We start from the raw sequence: 16326 nt of genomic DNA on the forward strand, positions 1-16326 counted from the left end.
ACACATAGGCACATCCAGGCAGATGGGCTAAGTAATTGAAGGTAAGTGTTTAAGCTGCGTGTGCCTGTGTGTGTATTCGACTTGATCTGAATAGACGGAAGCATAAGACGAAGACTTCTTTATTCCCATCAGAAAGGAGAGGAGAAACCAACATGAAAAGAACGAGTAAGAGAGAAATTTAGAGAGGGAGATGGAGTAGGAAGAGCTAAGGACAAGTAAGCAAAAGCAAAGAGTAGGAGGTGAGCGAAATAGATAGGGAGACTGAAAAAGCAAGAAAGTCAAAGCTTGTCTTTTAGTGGTTTTTCCCCTGGCCCATCAAAGGAAGCCAATTTCTCCAGAGGAAAGCGGAATAGGTTGGAATACCAATACGGCACACACACAAACACACTGGGAAGGGAATGGAGGTGAAACATAATCAAAACTGCCTCATAGCGAAGGCGAGATCTACGAAAAAAAAAAGACAAAGAGGGCATATGACAAGCATCTGTTCTAGGAAAAAGGGAAGGGCCTAGAAGGAGAGCGAGAGACAAGAGAGACTGACTGTGTTTGATACTACGAAGAATGGAAGGTCAAAGGATACACAGGCACTTGTGTTTTTTGAGGTCTGACAGATCAAACGCAGGGCGATGCATGGGGAATGACAAGCAGACAAGCGCATGCACGCACACAGGCACAGGCACTTAAAAAAAGGCTGCAGGATCACCTTTTTTCCCTCTCAGTTTTTGAATCCGTCTTAAATTAGCCTCTGCTAGAAAACTAGTCAAATAAACGATTCTCTCATTTCTAAGTGTGCTCTATCTAAACCCCTCAAACTGTCCCTGAACTCGTCATCGTGTCAATTTGTCTAACAGAATTGTCTAAATTGGTGGCGGTTAGGTGTGTGATGAGATTAAGGGTTTATTTCATAATATGGAAGGATGCTACAATAAGGGGAAATGAAAAGAGGAAACGCCCACACAAACAGACACGCTCAAAAACACTCAACGTAACACATCGGGCCCGAGGCTACTGGCTCACACAGATGCCCTGCCCCAGATAGATATAGTGATATTTTGATGCAGTCGGAGGAGAGAATAAAACGGAGTGCAGATTAGAAAGAGCGAGTGCGCTGAGGCTCTGCTGTATATGGCCAGGCTCCCCTGGGCAGATTGGCTACCATGTGATGGAGAAGATAGCTATTTTGAGCTCAGGAAGTTTAACCTACTTATCTCCTCTCACTCCTCCTCCCCACCCCCTCCTACCTATCCTGCTACCACCCACTCCCTCACTTCATCTCCCTCTCTTTGGCTCTCATTCTTCCCCTATTTTTTTCCCTCCCCCCTACATTCAGACCTGCTCCTCACTAGTGGCTTTCCATGTCCACCTGCACCAAAAGGCCCGTTTTCCATTAACTGCTCTTACAACTTTCCCACTGGAAGAAAAATGTGAATATTGAACTTAGCTGGCAAAAGTAGTCTTCCTATGACTGATTAGACAACTTCTGTTTAATATGTATCCTTATGTTAAGTTATCACTGTACAAATACTGCAGCTGGTTGGTGATGTGCTTAAAGTGCACAAAATTAATAACTATATGAACAATAAAGGGCACCACCAAACGGGAGAATTTATCCAGTATTTATTACAAAATCTTCACTTATCTGTATGTGTGTTTCTAGTGCTGAATTCCAAAGTAGCATGATCATATTAAGCTTTTCAGTACTGCAGTAAACACAGTGATTATGTTACAGTTTTCAGATACAATCTAGACGCTGGGCAGATGGAAAGAAAAAGAACATCTTTGCAAGCACCTGCTAGAGCTGAGCAGACTGATCTGAATAATGATAGCATTGATACCACCACTGATATTGGTATCAGATCAATACTAGCGCAGTGGGATCAATACTTTGTTTCTGTCCTCTAAGTTCAGTATGCAGCCCACTGACGTGTGTTAAACAAAACATGTTTTCTTCTTAGAAATAAAGAAATATCCTTCAAACATGCATAATGAAAAATCACTGAACCTTTTTGTGTTGACTGTCAATTTTATTTTATTTTTAGCATATAGCACATTTAAAGAACAGAGGTTGAGCCAAGTACTTTAGAGACAGGCACATTCACATCTTCAGAAGACATGAAAAGCTTTTGTCCTCTTAACTAATTGTAGTGGAGAGCAGAAATCACAGTGATTTAGCGGCTAGTGAAATGTGTTCAGAATTTGCAAATCATGACACAATGCTTGCCTCTACAAAAGCTGCCTTTATTCTGGCCCTGTATCGGATCAATACCAAAATCTGCAGTATCAAACAGCCCTACCATCTACACAGACAAACGTGCTGACACAAAACTAGCCAAGAGCCTGGAGAGATGATGAAGCTGAGTGCAAGCTGACCCCAGTACAGCAGCCAGACCCTGATCTACAAAGGGCGACAAAAGCTATATTTCATATTCAGTGACACTGAACACATTAGTGTTTGGTCCCCATCTATAAATTTCCTTCACTACACATCTTACTAGTCTTAGCTAACATGGAAATTAATTACTACTGGTGTGTCTGGCAGGTGACATCACTATAATAGTTCTGCTTATATTACATGTAATATAATACAAGATGGTTAAATTTGTTCTAGCAACAGTTAATTATCGCCTGACTTTGAATTTTAAATGTTTAATTTTGGGAAGGAAAACCTATTGAGTGATGGCAGGAAACAGGCTTAAGCTATCCATTCATTCCCCCTATAGTGGATGTACTGCTGCAAAATCAATAATCAATATGTGCACATTTATTATTTGTTAATGAGAACATATTGAGTATTCATTACCACTTACAGCATTGATATTTTTGCAGTGTTTCTCAGAGTCCTCCCATGTAGGGTCTGAAAATACTAGGCCCCTTGTGAAAAGTGGGGAAAAAATGACATTTTCAATTCAAGGCAGTCACTTGCCCCTTTTATTCCCACACAGGTACATACAAACTCAACAGTACACCCAGGCACACTGTGCCACTACATCGAAGGTAAAACTCTTTTGCTAATCTAGCAACCCTGCTGCTCAGTTGCCTGTTTTGCTGCCATAGCACTAGTTACATACTCACTGCAAAATACTTCAAATTGAGTCTTTTTTTTTTTTTTTTTTGCAAACCCTCGAGGTTTCAACTTAACTGACTCTGACTTCAGTTGCCTCGAGAGAAACCAAAAGCCTGCTTGAGCTTGGAGTGCTGACGCCGTGTCACAAAGCGAAGCCTTTTCCTTACGTGTTGCCGTTTTCGCATAATGTTCAAGGTTTGTGATGTTTGTTGATGCAAAATGCAGAACGCGAGCAAGAAAATGAAAGGCCTTCAAGACAACGGGCAAACAAAAAGCCAGTTGCACCAAGACACATTTTTTCCTCAAGGGATCTTGTGGACCAAATTTGTATTTCACATTTAAAAAATTCAGTCAAAACCAACGCCTCCAACACATTCTGACCCTCTAATTATATTAAGAAAAACACACACTTTCCACTCAGTTTTGAATATCTAATTAACAAGTCTTTGCCCTGCCCACGCTCAGGCATTATGCATCTTTAGACAAACACGCAACTAAATCATTACACCTGTTTATTCATAATTTCCTGTGTCATCGCTGTCACTTGGCTAACCCTTCATTAATGTGACAAAGGACTAAAAGATTTTAATGCAATTCTATGCCGAGTCCCTCATAAATTTTAGCGCCCCCTCATCCTTTAATTACATCTGACAAGTGCGACATATTTGCATACCATAACCTTGCAGTCTCGCTTGGTCTAGGTCAGGCCTTGTTTTCTCTCCAAACACTGCTGCCAGTTAAATTATAATAAGTTAAAATATGAGTCGCCACCTTGAAGCACTTCAGTCATCCCTATCGTCTTTTCCACAGTCAAATCAAGCACGGTGGCCATTATTAGTCTAAATAATAGGCCCTGTTCTGAAATGTTTCCATTCTGATTAGGTGCCTCGAGCACTGATGATAACAGACGAAAAAGACTCGATTTATCTCAGGCAAAGCCAATCATTTCATAAGAATGATTGGGCCAAATGCAGTTAGCGTGGCAGGTAGAAGAAGCTCTGAGAAATCCTTTACAGCAGAAAGACATCAGTTCGGATATTGTTATTTGGAGCGACTTACTTTGATTCAGTAATTGGTTCATAAATAAGTTAAAGAAAATGAGAAAATCCCTCTTTCTGTTTCTCCTCCTCGCTCAAGTCGAGTGTGTTTGCTTGTGCGCTCATCTGTGCTGACTAAACCAAAGTCTCAGGTGCTGTTGTGAACCGCTGACCTCTCGTGTCCATTCATATTTCTGGATGCCTGCTTAGGCAAGCTCAGTGTATTTGAATGCAAGTTCGGAGAGGCACCTGAAAGCTGCTATTAGCTTTAATGTCAACACAACTTGAGCACCGGCTTTATGGGCTGACAAATGCGAAGGGGAAAAAAACGTGGAAGTCACATTATTGACTGGAGGTGCAAAACGTTAAACTGACTTTTATAAAGCCAGTACCTCCCTCAGCTCCAAATCCCGTGATCTCCGTGAGCTCTGCGCAGGCAAAGAGTCCAGACGTATCCGTGGGGTTTGTGTGTTCCCACTGGAGTCATCTTAAGAATTAAGTGGCTTGGTCTTTTAGTATTCCTTCATGACCTAACTCAATCAAATCCTCCTCCTCTCCCTCTCTCTTTCTCGCTTGTCTGTGTCGCTAAAGTAAAAAAAAAACAAAAAACAAAACCTCTGTCTCGTGTCTGATAGCGAAAGGTCTCTATAGACACTCAAACACGCAGGACACACACATACACACACGGAAATCTCAGAGGCTATAGAAAGTAAACAGGATTAACTGGCTATCCCTCACTCCACTGTAAACGGCCTGTAATGGCACCACTGCTTCTAAATCCCTCCACCTACCCCCCAACCCCCACTCCCGCTGCCTCCCTTTTCTATTAAACATGGAGGTTAATCCTCAGCCCCCCTTGTCCCTCGCGCTGTAACCCAGGATAAGCTGTCAGAGCTGGGCTGCTGATACTCAGCACTGCTCCAACAGCCACACAGCCTGGACAGAGCATATGAGTGCATCTTTGTCTGTGTGTGTGTGTGTTGAGCATCTGTGTGCGCGTTTTCATTCGCCCAGACTTACATGCATGCATGCAGGCTTGTGCATGTTAAGTGTTTTTAAGTGCATACCACCATATATCAGTGTGTTCGCATGTCTGAATGTGGCTCTTTCTTTCTTTCTTTCTTTCTTTCTTGCTTTCTTGCTTTCTTGCTTTCTTTCTTGCTTTTTTTTATTTATTGCCAAATTCAATTTGCCTCTCTCTCTTCTTTTTACACAACCCAATCTCCACTGGAGTAAAAAGCTAACTCTGGAGCACCCTAAAGCAACAAAGTGCACTCAGCACCAGCAGCAACAGCTCCTGACTGAGAGCCATTGACACAAAAACACTAACCCACACACCTTCTGGTCCTGTGCACTGGGTCTAAATGGCAGCACTGGGGGCTGACTGATGAATCACTAATGACTACCACACTCTTCACAGATGTCACAAATGTAAAAAAAAAGTCAATGGTTTTTTTTGTTTGTTTCCCCCCTCTCCTGGCCCTCTATCAGTCAACTCGGTCGACCTGCTTGCTGTGTGGCGAGGGAAAAGTCAATACTGTACGGCTGGAAGAGGAGTCGCAGGAACCAGAAACAGTGGCCGGAATGACCCGTTCGGCTTATGGGTCAAAGCTATTGTGTTTTCCATATTACGGGGAGTTAATGTTTCCCTGGGGTCTGAAATGGCTTCCAGACCCCTGTGAAGTAATTCAAGCTCTGAGGTACAAAAATAATGAATAACTGCAGTTCCTTACCTGAAGGCCATCCCCTTATTTTGACCCTCTTTACAGTTAATAGAAGGGAGAAATAGAACAGAAGGGAATAATAATACTAATAAATCCTAAAGCAGGACACGGAAATCTTGAGGCTTACAAACCAGCTGATTATCTCAGGTTTACGCAATTTACTGAGTCCTTCCTTTAAAACAGGGAGGTCATCTAAAAGTTGCGACGCCAGTCAGTGTCACTACTGTCAACTTGGCTTATCCATGTTTGCGTTGGATTAAATGACTTTATCCGTCTCAGGAAACGTTCAAGGCAGCTGTCACTTGCACGGCTTCATCCAAGGTTGGGGATAACAAGAAACAGAAGTGAATGTGACTGTGACAGGAGTTTTTCAATGCCGTGTATGCACTGGCAACTAGATGCTACCCAACAGTGGGATTCTTTTAACTATGCTGTTAAGAAGACTAAAAATGCATTCAGCTTAAATAAACTCAATTAGATGTTCTCATTTCTCAGTTTTCAATGAGTGCGGCAACCATGAAACCCTTTATTTCCTCCCTTCTTTTTCCTTGAGACTGAAGCATTTATAATATGCTGCAACTCACTACAATATTCTGCCTCTAACTTAATTTTTCTTTAGAGCAATGGCATCAGAGGCACATTTGGTATGCGGTAATATTTGCTATAAAAAAGGGGTGTAACATTAGCCAGGGGGATGTATAAGAAACGTACCTCCAATATTCATACTCTTTTAACTGTATTTGTTTCTTTTTGGTGCGACCAGATAGGGGTACTGATGAATTCCAATTTTTTTTTTTGTTCCCAATGTTTGATGTTCTTCTGCTGACAAAAGCTATGCTAAGTACAGTACGGATTTTTCAGAGCTTTTTTGTGGGAAACACTGACCTGCCATTGCTGTAAACAGTAAAGCAGATGGGCTGGCAGCTAAACAATGAGCTGATAGAAATGCATTTTATAAAAAAAGAAAAAAAGCAAAGGGTAAATGCAAGGCATCGGTGAGCACAATACAGAAGCAATGCATTATGCCGAACAGGGCCACATAAGTGCACGGCTCTTTATCTCTGCAATGCTGGTTGTTAATGCATTACAGGTGAGTGCAGAAAACATCCACTTTCCATCTCTCTGGCCCTCTCTCTCTCCCTAAGCTGCCTGCGAGCCGAGACCAGACTACCTTTTCTGTTTGGTTGAACATTTCCTCCACCCTCCAAATCCTCTGTTCCTTACAATCACTTTCCATTTCTGTGACACACACAGTTATTCTCCAGCGCTTACTAGAGAACTAACTATTAAAAGAGAGAATCACAAAAGAGATTTTAATGTGTGACAAAAATGTACCCAAACCTCATCTCCTTTTGCTCCTTTGAATATTTTAAGCAACCGGTCTTGTCGTGGGCTTTGAGTACAAGTAATCAGAGAGGCAAATTAAGAGCCAAAGCCAAGGGGGAGCATTTTGTGACCACAGTGTAGGGGTCAGAGCTGCAGCATAAAGTGAGAATGAAAACTGGAAATGTTAACAAGGTGAACAGGGGTAAAAAAGAAGTGACAAGGGGGGGGGGGTCTTACAAGAGATTCGCAGGTAAAAAAAAAACAGCTAAAAGGAATAAGGGAAGCAAGAAAATGGGTAAAAATAATGAATTAGAGGTAAGGTGTAAAATAAATGGGGTGATAGTGTGAGGTGTTACACAGTGAGAGAATTAGGGTCCTTTGGGTGGATCTACGAGGAAGGTGATCGGGTATTTAGATGACCATTAAAGCAGGAGAACAGGTCAGTGAATCAGAATGTGCATTACCATTAACTGCTAAAAAGCCCGCTTTTGTCACGTCAAACACACACTGTGAGCCACGTGAACTATTTATAGAGGAACACGTTATGTGCTCCAGGCAAAAAAAAAAAAAAAAGTCACACAGAGACACAATAAAATCTCTTCCTTCCTCCCGTTGCCTCGCCTCTCTCACATCACACGGGACTGAAAGAGTCCGACCTTCATCAAGTTTAAGCTCAAAAACAAACAAACAAAAATAAACCCCAAACTTGCATAATGGGAAGAATGACAGCCAGTCAACATATAATTAGACAAACACACAGTGATCAAAATAGCCATTTATACAGTACTGTGTCACAGTTATAAAACTGACAGCCCCACTCAGGCTGCTCTCATTGTTATGAAGTAAGACATCTCACATAAAGCTCTGCTAGTCATGCCAGCCTCAGCCATCCATATCCTTCTGTTAACTCAATAAATGACTTAAGAGACGTAGTTCTCGGTGATATGTCTGACGGGGATAGTGGCTGGAGTCTGCGTACAGAAAATCAGCTCACTGACCTGCGCACCCTCTCCTCCTGGTAGTAGTTGCCTCGTTAACACCCCAAAGTCCCACAGAGTACATCAGGCTTTCCATAGGTGACTCACCGGGTCTTTAGCTTGCTGCGCTAACACGGCGTAGGTGGATATTCTGCTGCACAGGCATTTGGTATGGACAGCGGTTGACGCGAGCGTTTGGCAGCCTTCTGTGCCCCAGTTTTCTGCGCCAGCTTCCCTGGAGGTGGAGAGAAGGGTGGGGGGTTGGTAGAGAGGGTGTGGGGAGGTGGCACATGGGACATAGACAGTGACTGTGAGACACATAAAAATAAAACTGTCACATGACTACACATGGATACAGGGGGTGAAAAAAAAAAAAGCCCAACAACTTGTGAAAAGGGGACAGAAAGTTTTAACGGACTCGTTCCTCCCCGTCGAGCTCCCCGAGCTCAGCCATTCACAGCATATACGTTTAACATTCAGCGATCGGCACTCGGGCACCGCCATGCTCTTTTACTCCTTTACAGCATCACCCCACTTGTCCTTCTCCGTGTTCAGCAACCTAAACACTTTCTTTCACGTCTTTGTTCATCCTTTTTTTTTCTTTTTCCCTTTTATCTATCCCATCTCCCTTTACATGGAAGAATGCCCTTAGAGTTTGGGGGGAAAATGAAAAGGATTGCATCGGCGAAAAGTTAACAAAAACCAGTGAGGCCTAAATGGTGTATGGGGCTTATGTGGAACTAAATGGTCAATTGCTTTGACACCTAACACATTACTGCAAAGGAAGCAAGCGGCCAGAATCTCGTACAATAGAACCTTGAACGCTTTATTGCTTGGGATCTTTACCGTCTTTTTTGGCCACCCGTTGCCTCCCTCCTTCCCACCCTTTTACTTTTCTATAAAAGCTCCCAACGGAAGGTTGAGTGTTGAGGTCAATCAATAAGAAGTGAACTAATTACCCTGAGAGTTCACACTGCACATTAACCTTACGATTAACCCTGGATATACTTTTATTTCAGTTGCCAGAGACAGGTGAAAGCCATAGAGATGTTCTAATGGGGTCAAGAAGGCCAGCTTCATGAGTTACGGCAAAAGAAGGAGCAAGTAATGTGTCAGTGAGAAATATTTTTGTTTCTTTTTCTCCTCTGTTCCTTTCTCTGTGTTTTGAAGCGGGTGTGGCAACGTCCAGGATTTAAAGTAGAAACATCAGAGCTGATGACAGTTAGAGTGGGTTCAGTTTCATTGTTAATCCAGTCCGATCAGGCCGCAGGCAAATAGTCGCGATAAAGCAGATTAAGTGAGTATAAAACTTTTAGAAATGTCACCTCAAGATTTGAAACAGCATGAACGTTTGCTAAACTTTCATGTTTTGTCATGAATATTTTAGGTTATAGTAAAATACTTCGCAGGCTATATTCAATGTAGCATGCAAATATATGGAGTAGGTGTATAGGATTTTTTTTTCTTTAACCAAAGCCTCAAAAACCTTTTGCACAGATATCTGACAAACTGTACTTTCCAAAGTACAGCCTTTTGTTATAGCATGTAGGCACAACAATCTGACCACAAGAGACTCGGTTTGATTTCAAGCAGCAGTGGCCTGCTTGAAAAAGAAAAAAAAAAATCAATTATTTGAAGCTAAAGACAACTCCTGTTACTGTGGTAATAGTTGCCGGTTTCAAAACAAGGATCTTTAGCAGGGGAAGAAGGGGATCTATGTGAGAACAAATGCTTCCCAGCAGGGATTTTGGGTGATGAAAATGTACCTAGCGACTCATCTTTGTGAAAGAAAACACTCTGTACTTGATATCTTTATCACGGTAACAAATACATTTCCACCAATTTAGAAACCAATTTAAAATGTCCATTTTTTGAAAATCATTTTGTTAGTTAGCAAACAACACAAACTTTGTGCTGCTCATTTTGTTCTATACACATTTATGGAGTGGGAGGAAAGATAAAACACAACTGGAGAGGTATATGCTGTTCTTTCTCTTCTGCTTTAGTGAAGAACTTAATTACCTCATTCCAAACTAATGGCATTGAGTACCCTCAGCAGTGGATGGAGAGAAAATTTAATAAAGCGTTGGCTGTTTCAGGACATCTATTTATTAGGATTTATATATACAGCCTATATATTTGAAAGTTATTAAATATGCAGAAATCTATAGTTTAGAATGAAATTATTATCCCCTTGTGAAACCTAAAGTTTTATAAACATTTCCCCATGTTTTTTAATATAACATTATTTCTACTTGCAGACAATAACAGAATTATTGTCGATGGGTCAATGTTATCATCCCCCTGAAAAACTGACCTTTTATTGAGCCGTAGCACAAACCACTGCTGCAATAATGTGCGTTATCTTTGTAATGCTCTAAGCTTGTAAAATCAAGTTAAATGAAGTTAAAACTTTTTCCACATAGTACAAAAACTTAAGCAAGGGTTTGAGCTGCCACTTGAGAAAAAACTAAATTAATCAGTATAGACTTAATAAAAACAATTGTTGATGCTCACAAAGCAGGAGACGGATAAACAAAGTTATCAGAGTGTTTCAAGAACTGTAGTGAGAAGTATCATCAAGAAGTTGAAAGAGAGCCACACAGTGCAGAACAAGCCGGGCAGAGGTAGGAAACAAATCACAGACTCTGAAAAGAAAACTAGTGAGATGTGTCCAAAAACAACAGAACTACCAAGACACGAGGAAATGACTTAGTCAAGCTGGGAACTGCGGTCTCAAAAAAGACCATCAGTAGGACCGTGAACAGGACTGGACTTTGAAGTCTCAGACCAGGAAAAACGCCACTTCAAGCCAGAGTGAAGGATGCCGAGTACAAGCGGAAGAAGGATCATGCAAACTGGAAGCACATCCTTTGTTCAGATGAGAATAAACTAGACTAAACTACTGCCTGTGCTGGAGAAAGAGGGAAGAGGTGTAAAACCCAAAACAGAACAGCATCTCTACAGTGAAACACGGTGGTGGCAGTATTATGTTGTGGGGACGCTTCAGTGCGTCTTGAAGTGGGAATCTGGTCAAGGTGGAAGGAATCGGAAATGTGAAGATTCTGAAAGTAAACCTCCAGTAGTCGGCAGCAAACCTGAGTCTGAGTTGTTGCTTTGTCTTCCAACACGACAACAACCTTGATGAACTACCTCCAGAAGGCCAAAGAGAATGTTACTGACTGGCTTAGGCAAAGCCCTGACAAATCTGTGGGCTGAACTGAAGGCCATCACATCTGGAGGAGCATGAGAGAGCAAATGTCTGCAGGCTGTTATCCAGCAAAAAGGATACACAACTGACTATTAGGCCTCACAGGGACTGATTTTGACCCTTGTAGTTTTATGTTTTTGTGACATACTTTTTTTGTCTATGTGCAAAGTATCAAAAAGCTAAGATGTTTGGAAAAGCCCTTGCTCTCTTTAACAGCACTTGGGAAATGCTTTGACTGTAAAATCTGTATATCTTTAACAATTAAAAATTTAAATGAGAGGAAGCTTGGCTGACAGCTTCAATTCAATAAAATTAACAAGCTGTTTTGATTAGTTTTGTCTTTATGGTATCTTAGCTTTTTATCCAACCTTTGGGGAAATAACAGAAGGATAGCTTTCAAAGAGGAATTCAACGATACTCCTCTGTGATGCCCGCTTAACACAGCTCTGTTGCACAAAACTCTGGATTTGAGAGCATAAATGAATGAAATAAACAAACACGCTGAATGGTTTCTGGTTCAAGTTAAGAAAACTTTACTGTTGCTTTTACACCCGTCCATCAAAAAAAAAGCAAACAGACAGTTAAAAAGTTACATGCTCTGCTTGCCACTTACATCACGTTAACTGCAGATCAGTAAAAAATACCACTCAAGACTATTTCTGCTCTGACAGGCCACTTATATATGATCAGTTTGACTGTAAATGACAAGAGTGTATCAACATTAACCCTCAAAAGTATGTCTGAACATGAAGGACTGCAAACAGGATCATAAACCAGACACATGCACACACACATACACTGACACTCAAATCAAAATGTCACTAATAAGATGTGAGTACAATCCCCTGATGATCATCATCTGCACTATGACACTTCAAAGACTAAGGATCAGAAAAAGAGTTACAGCAGTGAAGCTTAGAGACAGCTTGACAGGTATCAACATGGTGCAGGGCTTTGTGTGTTTTTGTGTGTTTGAGAGAGCGACAGATAGAGGAAGATTAAAAAAAGACAAGGCGAGAGAGCAAAAGAATGGCAAGGATGAGGAAATATGTGTGTGGTATTTTTGCTTCTTTGGCTTGTGTATACGTCATTTATTTTACCGACCACTGTAGCTGAATAAGGCCCAGTCACAGAGGCCTAGATGGTCTAATTGGTCATGAAGTAAAAATGAGCATTCCCTGGCTGGTTGCTAGTGCTTGCTGAAGAGAAAATGATCGCTAAAGCTCCAATCACACAGACCTACAGTAACCCCCTAGCAACCACCTGTTTGTCAGTGGAAAACGTGTGCTTCTCAACCAGTCAGGAAAAAAATTGAAGATACTCCTTGTGACGGCTTTGTTCACTATGAAAGTGTTGGATTTGTCTACAAGCACGGGCCAGCTACTCTCCGAGCTGTCCTGCCCTAAACAGCCTCCCACTGGTGTCTCGTCACACCCCTGAGCAAATATATATTTTTGCCTCTGCTCTTTGTCTGACTTTCTGTTTATCCTGCTGTTTGCCATGTTGTGTCCTGCCTCATTCTTACATATTCCCCTGAGTTTTGGTTTGTCCTTTTATTATTATTATCATTTTTTTTGTTGGCTTTATCCTGCTTTTCCCTGCAGTGTCCTTTGGTCACAGTCTTTGTAAGTTTATTAAAATATATTTGGTTTATTTTATCTTGCATTGGAATCCTGATATTTGCAAGAAAACAACGGAAAAACATTTCTTAATAGGCAAACGTCCATCTGCAACCCATTTCTGACATTTCACTAATTACCATGGTTATACATCCCACAACAATGACTAGCTGACCACTTTTACAGATATAATTTGTTGAGGAACTATATTTTTGAACTCTAAAAGGTTGCACTACGTGTTGGGAAAGTATGCTAACACACAAATCGACATTTTTTTCATAGTCATATGTGCTGGTTAGCTTATATATGACCTCCCAAATGATGTCCAGTTAAGTACTTCCAAACGGCTTTGCTCACATAAGTACAGGGACGTGAAGTGTTACATGTTTTTAATGGTTAATTTATACATGGACATGAAAGCCTTTAATTTACTGCTCCAAACATTCAGACTGCATGCAATAAATAAAGACACACACACAGACACACACGGTATTCTACACTAGTCTCAGCAGAGAGGAAGTTGGCGTAATGAGAAACTATCTGACAGCACACAGCAGGGAGGGATCGCTAAAGATAACACCACACACACGCACACACACACACACAAACACACACAGGCACACAAATACACATTATCTGTGACCTCTTTGTTTTGTCTGCTGAGTTTCAAGCTTAATTGACTGCTAACCTTCATCTACCATAGCTATACTCCACTGTTGGTTTTTTGTGCCTTTCAGCAGAAAGTCAGCTTTGACTTTTATTTAGTTTTATGTCGCACACAAAGTTGGCACAAACCCTGAATGCTGGCATTGTAGATCCACTACAGCTACGGCTTCACAACACTGCTGTGACTCCCACTGGGCTCATAACAGTGTTAGATTATCAGTTAGGATCAGAGGGTGAGAAAAGATTAAAAGGACGCAGCTTTTGTGATACTTTTGTTATAGCCTTTGAATGGACCAGGAACTGCTGACAGCTCTTTTTATCATGGAAAACAGGTACCAGATGTACAAACAGGTCTCTATATTAGTACAGTTGGTAGATAGGCTATGGAATCCAAATGTATACTGCAAAGAGCTCCACCTGGCATTATAAGAAAAAACTACAAGATGTGTAAATATACATAAAATCAACCTGCTTTCTAGAATTGCTGTAACCGACACATCTGCTCTTTGGTCTTGACAAAGATTTATTAAATGAATGCTAGAGTTGGTGATAACCCTCCATGCTCAGTGGGGATTACACAGTTTACACACACATTAAACAAGAGTTTGTAACTCGACAATGTGCTCATTGAGGGCTGCTGCTGCAAGGCACTGCGCTGCTTTGCATTGCAATAAATATAACCATTAGTATCCTAACATTTAACATGTGCACTTTATCTTTAGCTGCCTTAAAGGGTTACATAAGAATCAGAACTGCAGCTGATAGGGATCTTATCATTTTGAAGGTGATTTACTGTATTGGACAAACTGAAATTTTGACCTGTGATAGTGTCAGATTGCAAGGTTAAGAGATCACCAATGGAATTACTCTTAATCCTGTCAGAAATGCTTACAAATATGAATTATATCACTGAGCTCGGACATTTCTCTCAAAAATGTGTATGTCTGCACAAGATGTTGATTAGTAGCACTGTTGTTACCAGATAAGCAAAAATGTTGACCTGCCAGTGGCAGAAACCTATTAAAATGCTTCCCATTTTGCTTCCTAATTGCTGGTAGAATGTTTTTGTGGCTGTTAAGAAAAAAATAGGAAAAATACTTTCCGAACAACAGCGTAAATTGACCTTTTATGTCTACTGAGAATAAATTGGCACCAAATCTTGCCTGAAAGGGCAGTGCTATGAAAGCCAATTGCCCCCTGTTAAGCAGCAAACAAAGGTTAAACATGCTTTGAATGACTAAAACTGAATGGCTTGATGAAGGGATTTCAGCTGTATGAAAGTGTAGTGATGTATTGCCAGCACCTTTATAGTCATATTAAAAAAAAAAAATACAGGACATGGACTTTTTCCCAATGAACCAAACTTTGTTGAAAAGCTGATAAACAAAACCTAAAACTGACATTTTGCCATAATTTTTAGAACTTCTCTGAATCCATAAAACTAAAAACTGTTTTTCTAGATAAGATAGGGGGAACCAGTCCTTTTTAAACCTCCGACATCTTGGATCTAGTATTCTCTTTCAAACTGTGTGGTGTCAAGCTCTAATGAGATCTCTCAAGGTCTGAGAAAAAAAACATGATTTGAATGCCTAAGACTAGGACAAAGGTTTCTAAATGAAATCTCCAGGTTATTTGAAATACATGATTCCACTTCATGGAAAAGTTTGTCCAGGGTTAGATACACCAGCAAATACAGCCCAAATGCAGACTGATGCAAGAGCACTTCCATTCAATGGTGTGTTTATTTATATCATTTAAGACAAGAGGTAGCATACATTTGGCATTAGAGATATGCCTTTACTATGAAAACACCTACAAGAAGCTGTTTCTGCTAACTTTTAAGGTCAAGAGCTTATCTTTGTTTCCACGGAAAAAAAACTACATGTACTGGTATGTTTAAATAACTGTAGGTCATGCTTTAACATTTCACCTTCAGCTTTTATTCATAAGAGACCCAAATATCCCAAATATGTCTCTTCAACCACCAGCGTGCTAAAGGTACAGAACAAAATGCACATTGGGTCTTTATAGACAGGCTGCGCTTTTACAGTAGATGTAAGCAATTTTAGCCGCTTTAATCCACTTATCTGAATCAGTTGGTACCATTCAATATATAGTCATAGCTAAGCATTTAAACCAGTTTTACACGAGAAAATGTTGTTCTACACAGCTGTCAGTGATTTAATAAGGATTAACATTATCAGTTAATTTCAGCTGCTGGCAAATGCTGTCAAAACGATTTAGGAGATGAATGCAAAAAATAGTTTAGTCCATTTTAAGTTCATTGCTCGGCTTCCCGGGACTCATTTTGGTGTTGTCAAATGTTTGCAAAAAACCTTTTCCTGTGTTCTTCAATGGTCAGAAATGCAGCGAAGCAAAGGAGGAAAACAATAAAAATGTGGAAGCGGAATAGGCAAACAGCAATAAAGCGCAAAGAGGTGAATAAAGCATTGGGGAATGACAGAATTATTTCACGCATAGATGGAAATCAGTAGCACGAGAATCACAGAAAGTTTTGTCCTCATTACAGAAAAGAATTCTCTGAAGTCAAATTGCTATAAAGTCTTTAGACGACTGCAGGACCAGGTATAATGTCCACTGCATGAAATTGTGAAGACAGTGAGCAAATTGCCACAGACAGTGTGTAACCCAGTGCTGTAAAGCTTTTTGAAGAGAAGAGAGAGTAAAGTCATTGTCTATGG

The 16326-nt window shown here is 40.7% G+C and overlaps 1 protein-coding gene across 22 annotated transcripts in view; it reads right to left on the bottom strand.

The window, feature by feature from the left end:
- The window catches only part of adgrb2 (adhesion G protein-coupled receptor B2), a 258133-nt gene that overhangs the window by 56560 nt on the left and 185247 nt on the right, over positions 1–16326 (bottom strand). For all 22 annotated transcript variants that reach the window (XM_082522234.1, XM_082522244.1, XM_082522247.1 and 19 more), the window contains one exon: positions 8237–8363. In XM_082522234.1, coding sequence (XP_082378360.1) covers positions 8237–8363 — 127 coding nt within the window. The remainder of the gene's footprint in view (positions 1–8236; positions 8364–16326) is intronic.

The sequence above is a fragment of the Aulonocara stuartgranti genome, assembly GCF_965226115.1.
Source record: "Aulonocara stuartgranti genome assembly, chromosome: 22".
NCBI classification, from domain to species: domain Eukaryota; kingdom Metazoa; phylum Chordata; class Actinopteri; order Cichliformes; family Cichlidae; genus Aulonocara; species Aulonocara stuartgranti.